The sequence below is a fragment of the Sinocyclocheilus anshuiensis genome, unplaced genomic scaffold, assembly GCF_001515605.1.
Source record: "Sinocyclocheilus anshuiensis isolate Anshui unplaced genomic scaffold, SAMN03320099.WGS_v1.1 scaffold94, whole genome shotgun sequence".
Lineage (NCBI taxonomy): Eukaryota > Metazoa > Chordata > Actinopteri > Cypriniformes > Cyprinidae > Sinocyclocheilus > Sinocyclocheilus anshuiensis.
Genome location: NW_015546049.1, coordinates 350,301 through 356,104, shown reverse-complemented (window position 1 = coordinate 356,104; position 5,804 = coordinate 350,301). Strand labels below are relative to the sequence as shown.

General features: G+C 35.3%; 1 protein-coding gene across 4 annotated transcripts in view; it reads left to right on the top strand.

Annotated features, from left to right (window-relative positions):
* The window catches only part of LOC107699092 (insulin-like growth factor 2 mRNA-binding protein 2), a 37,217-nt gene that overhangs the window by 18,983 nt on the left and 12,430 nt on the right, over positions 1 to 5,804 (top strand). For all 4 annotated transcript variants that reach the window (XM_016500258.1, XM_016500261.1, XM_016500263.1 and 1 more), the window contains 4 exons: positions 714 to 1,019; positions 4,089 to 4,223; positions 4,403 to 4,525; positions 4,695 to 4,830. In XM_016500258.1, the coding sequence (XP_016355744.1) occupies positions 838 to 1,019; positions 4,089 to 4,223; positions 4,403 to 4,525; positions 4,695 to 4,830 (576 nt within the window). In that variant the 5' untranslated portion in view covers positions 714 to 837. The remainder of the gene's footprint in view (positions 1 to 713; positions 1,020 to 4,088; positions 4,224 to 4,402; positions 4,526 to 4,694; positions 4,831 to 5,804) is intronic.

Genomic DNA, 5,804 nt, shown 5'->3' with positions numbered 1-5,804 from the left:
ACACACACACACACACACACACAAAGAAAAACAAGTAGTTGTTTTATGTATCTTAATATGTTGTACCAGCATTTGTAGTGAGCTGGGTTGTGCACCATTCAGAGTTGAACTGAGATGTTGATTCAGTTTTAGCTCATTTCCTAAATTTGATTTCAGCTATAATTTAAATAAACCAAAATCTTGCTCAACCTTTCTCCAACCAAAGTGACATCATCCGCATTTGACATCATAATTGCAACTTCCTAACTTGTGAATATTGGTGCATTCAAATCCTCCTGGGAAGTTTGTATTTATGAGTTGGGATGTCATAATTATGTTTTGTTGCAAAATTTGTGTTGCACTACTGAAATTCTTCTGCTCAGTGACTGTTCACATTATTTGAATTGCAATACCTCTTCTTGTCATTTCAAATTCAAATTCCAAGGCAGCCTGCAGGATGTGGCCAATTCAATTCAAATTCCTCAAGAATGAACGTCAATTCTTAAATTCTACATTTTGCCCAACCCTAATAGTGAGGTGGCTATCACGGCAACAGGTTATGTGAAATGTGAGAAATAAACATATAGTGATTTTGAAGGTTGGAATCCATCCATTTTAGTAATCCATTCATGGCAGTAACAGAAGTCTTAGAGCCAATGTAACCAGTTCCTTTTTTTCGTTGCAGTGATTGATCTAATGATTGACTGATCTTTTTCTCTCTCATTCTTCTCCAGGGCTGTTGAGAAGTTGACAGATCACAGTTTTGAGAATCACTCCTTCGGTGTGTCGTACATACTGGACGAGGAGGCAGGAAGGGACGGGGGTGTAAGACCCCAGGTCCCGCGAGGGGCATCTAAAATGGGGACAGGAAGTCGAGAGCAGGAGTTTGGTCAGCCAGGGGCCATGGGAGGCCCCCAGGGGCCCAGGCATCGTCAGCAAGAGCTGCCTCTACGAATCCTAGTGCCCACTCAGTTTGTGGGAGCCATCATTGGGAAAGAGGGACTCACCATAAAGAACATCACAAAGCAGACACAGTCCAAGTAAGAAGTCTTGATATTTTAAACATTTTAACCAGTATTTGTCTAATTAGTAATGATTTCAATTTAATTAGGGCCCGAGCACCAATTAATTGCTCTGTTTACAAAGATGCAATAGCTATCATAGTTTAATGTCACTAATACGAATACATCGATAGGACATTTATGAACACCTATAAACAATAATTTAACAGCAATTCGTATTTCTATCCCATTTAACCTATTAAAAATAGTTTTGCTTGTATAAATCAATGTATATAGGTTGATTCAGTGATATTAAATCCTATTTTTGATTTGAATAAAACCAGTTAATATAGATGTTACCATTTTTTCAATGTGTAGCTAGCTAACTAAAAATCACTCACTTGATACTTTTAAAAGCTTAGAATTTGGGCCTCATAATAGTGGTTGACTGATATATCATCAAGGTTATATCATAAGTTTTTCTTTTTGGCCAGTAGGAGTAGGAAGTGGGACTTTTATGCTGATCCCAGCACCTGAGCTCAGACTGTTATGTTTAATAATTAAAAAGCAAGCACTATAATTCTTAAGTCTAACGTCTAAAGAATATCTAAATATTTAATACACAAACTTCATAACTTTTGGCAAATTTAGCTGTTAGATCTTGTAGTGTGCACAGCCTGTATAAAAGTGCATGTACTGCACACTGTGTGTGGTGCTCTGTCTGAGAAAATATGATTGCTACTGCACACAAACTTGACAGATTACTGAGTGCACTGTTGGTTAGTGTTTTTTTATTTTATTATTTTATTTTATTTGTGTTTAGTGATTTTTATAGTTTGTGTTTTTGAAAATTACTACAATAGGATTACAGAATCAAAACTTTATTTATTTATTTATGTCAAGTTCAACATATATATATTTTTAATTGATTTAAATTAAATAGTGTAATATCACATATATTGCCCATCGTGCTTTCAAAGATATCAGACATTAAAAAATTCCTTTCTGTCAACTGCTACTTTATAATGCATTCAGGCAATATATGATAATCATAATAGGCATTATTATTTATTATATAACTAGTATAATAAAGCTTTTTTTTTTTTTTTACAAACTACAGCAAATATTTGTACATGAAAACCCTTTTACACCAATTTTAGGCAGTGTTTATTCTTGTTCATGTGTTTAAAAACAACTACATGTAGCACAAAGGGATGGAATATAGGGGTCTTGACATGGTTTTCTTGTTTGACTACTTTAAACTTGAAATTGAAATCTTAAATGCTGCTTGAATGACGGGCCTAATATAACATGGTAAACACTGTATTAATGCTGGGCGGTATGACCAAAAATTGATATCACAGTATTTTTCAAAATTATAGCGGTTTCACGGTACATGACGGTATTTTTTTTCGTGCATGACCGGGTGTTAACCATATTTTCTACTGATTGAGAGAGGAAATACTGCAGTATATTGACTTAGAATGCCCTATTTTACTGTCATGATGAGTGAATATTGTCAAAAAATACCACACTAAATAGTGACTAAACACGATCCCTTTTAATGTTAACCAGGAGTCACTCAACTCCTGATAAAATCAACATGCGTTTTGGCTATATTACTTTTTTGTCTCATGCAGCGCACTGCCTGCGTCTGAGTAACAAACTAAAAAAAACAACAAACAAAAAAGTGCATGTGATATTAACAGACGAACTACGCTCATATTTTTAATTCCAAACAATCAGTAAGCGACAGGTGCTTGGAAACGCTGTTTTGTACTCATTTATTGACAAGTCAGCTGCGGTGCGGCCAACTGAATGCGCTTCTTCTCTGCCGCTCACTGCACAGAACAGACGCCGAGAGAGGTGACACTTCTCCGGGAAAGTCAGACCTCGTGTTCGCGGGACAGCACTGGCGAAATCTTCCAACTGAACCATAGCTAAGGTTTATCCAAAAAAGTCGCTAGGTTTGTTAGTATGAATATTCTATGGAAAAAAGCCGCTAAAAGGGTCTGAAAGTTGCTAAATCTAGTGCTAAAGTCGCGCTCGTGTGTGTGAGACGCGGGAGCTGATGGCAGGGGCCGGTGGATATTTTATACCGCAAGGTATTTTAAAAATTAATATCATAACAAAAATAAACACCGGTATTCGGTATGAACAGCCCAGCACTACACTGTATCTTTGTGACATTTTCTGTATTTGTATATTTCTATATTATTTTCTTATGGTTATTCTGATGTATCAATATCTGTTCCGTTTCTTTATTGGTCACTTCTGCTGCTTTTAATATGTTGGCCTGTCAGGACCTGTTCAGGCAGGAGAAAAAGAAACTATTTTCTAACCGTCATCCATCGGCCTTTAGGAACAAAAACTTGTGTTTAAGGCATTTAATGTAACACAAGAAAAGGCATAACAGGTGTTTATGGATGTTGAATTCAAGAATTGAAAGGTTTTCCTGAATATTTTTTTTTGTATTTTACATTTGTGATTAAAGTTAAACTTGTTTCACCGACTTGTTATTGACTTCTTTGACAACCTAAGAACTTATTCTCCTGGGTTATAGTTTCAAGGAAAGGTAATCTTATATATAAGTAATAAGTAATTCTTTTCCAGTAATTGGCAAATAATATAGTGTTATTTTAATATAATTGAGATACTTATTTTTATATTTTCTTCCTTCATTTTAATTTAAAAGTTTTTAGTAATTGTTTTGTTTTTGTCTCTTTTTTCAAAATGTTTATATAAAATATATTGTTTTTATTAATTTGTATTTCAATTTTTGTTATTTTAGTACATTAAGTTATAAATATATTGCATCAGTTTTTTATATTTTATTTCAGGTATATATTCAGGTATATATTTATTTTTAGGGTTTTTTAAATAATGAAAATTTTCTTTTTTTTTTTACAGTTTTAGTTAATGAAACTAAATAATATATTGGCTAACAATATATCGAGCACTTCTAATCACTAACATTCCTCAGGTGTTCTTATTTCTGAGATCATAAACTATTCTTATATCTCCATTTTGCTCTATCCATCTTTATTAGCATGTGACAGTGAGGTTAAAAAAAATGTGATAAAGGTCATCCTTCGCTCTCTGTCTCAGGGTAGATATCCATCGTAAGGAGAATGCAGGAGCAACTGAGAAGGCCATCACTATCCACTCATCTAAAGAGGGCTGTTCACAAGCCTGCAGGATGATCCTGGAAATAATGGAAAAAGAGGCCAATGACACCAAGATGTCAGTATCTTTTCTGACTGTAGGGCACATTAAAGTTTTACATGCTTCATTTGCTTTAGGATTGACTTTTTTTTTATTTAAAACCATGTAAATAAGCAAATATCCTCATGTTGTTTTCAGTTTTATTTAAAAAGACATAAAAAAGGAAAATAATATTGTGTGCTCTGTCTCTGAATCAGTGTTGAGGAGGTTCCTCTAAAGATCTTGGCCAACAATAGCCTTGTTGGGAGGCTCATAGGGAAGGAGGGCAGGAACCTGAAGAAGATAGAGCAAGATACTGGGACCAAGATCACTATTTCTTCGTAAGTTTGCTCTATACAGATCATCTTCAACAAGTGACATCAAGTAAAGATTGTGGTTAAACAATGTCTCATAGGATGGGACCCAGTAATGGGATTGAGGTTTAATTGTTTATGTATTGAATGTCGTTCACCTCAAGTGGCAATGCTTATTTCCTTCATTTTTTCGTAGATTACAAGACTTGACTATATATAACCAGGAACGTACCATCACCGTGAGGGGAGGGGTGGAGGAGTGCTGTAATGCAGAAGTGGAGATCATGAAGAAACTTAGAGAAGCCCATGAGAATGATGTGGCTTCACTTAATGTGAGTAAATTATAGCTTTTTAGGTTTATTGGTGGTTGGATGGTCATTTGTTTGTTGAGTTATGAAGGAACAGTTTTATGTAAAGTTTCTTTGAAACAACAGGGATTGTGAAAAGTGTTGTATAATAAATGTGACATATGGCCAATATTTTTTTCTCTTCCTAAACATTAATCCTACAACAACATTCTGGTTTATCGTAATTAATAAAGGAGACATTTAACTTTAATTGCAAATCAAATCCAGATGGGACTTTTAACAGAAGAATTTATTATTATCAAAGCTGAAAGTTGACATATCACTTAAAGGGGTCATATGACGTTGCTAAAAAAGAACATTATTTTGTGTATTTGTTGTAATGAAATGTTTATGCGGTTTAAGGTTAAAAAACATTAATTTCCACATACTGTACATTATTGTTTCTCCTCTATGCCCCGCCTTTCTGAAACGCGTCGATTTTTACAAAGCTCATCGGTCTGAAAAGCGAGGTGTGCTCTGATTGGCCAGCTATCCAGTGCGTTGTGATTGGCCGAATACCTCAAGCGTGTGACAGAAATGTTACGCCCCTTACCATACTATGATGGAGCGACGAGACAAAATCATTAAAACCTATTATAAACGAGGCATTTGTTGCATCCAGTGGGGACATAATTACTGATTATAATGACTTATACTGTCTTTTTTCGCGTTGCGTTGCATCGCGCCGCGTAAACATAAAACCATGTCTGCATTTATGATCGGAGAAACGACAAACAAGAAGCGCTACTCTGCACTACTCAAAACTCGCGTTTGAATAATCAGTGGCAAATCCTTTAAATATGAAAGTGTACTTACAGGCTGTGAGTCAGCATTATATGTCAGCATCATAGACTGTGGTCAGCATGCGCGCCGAAGAGGAAACAGGGGAACTGAATTCAACGGAACACCGGCATTGTAGTCTACTCTACCAGGATCAGGAAACAGTCCTCCATAAAATG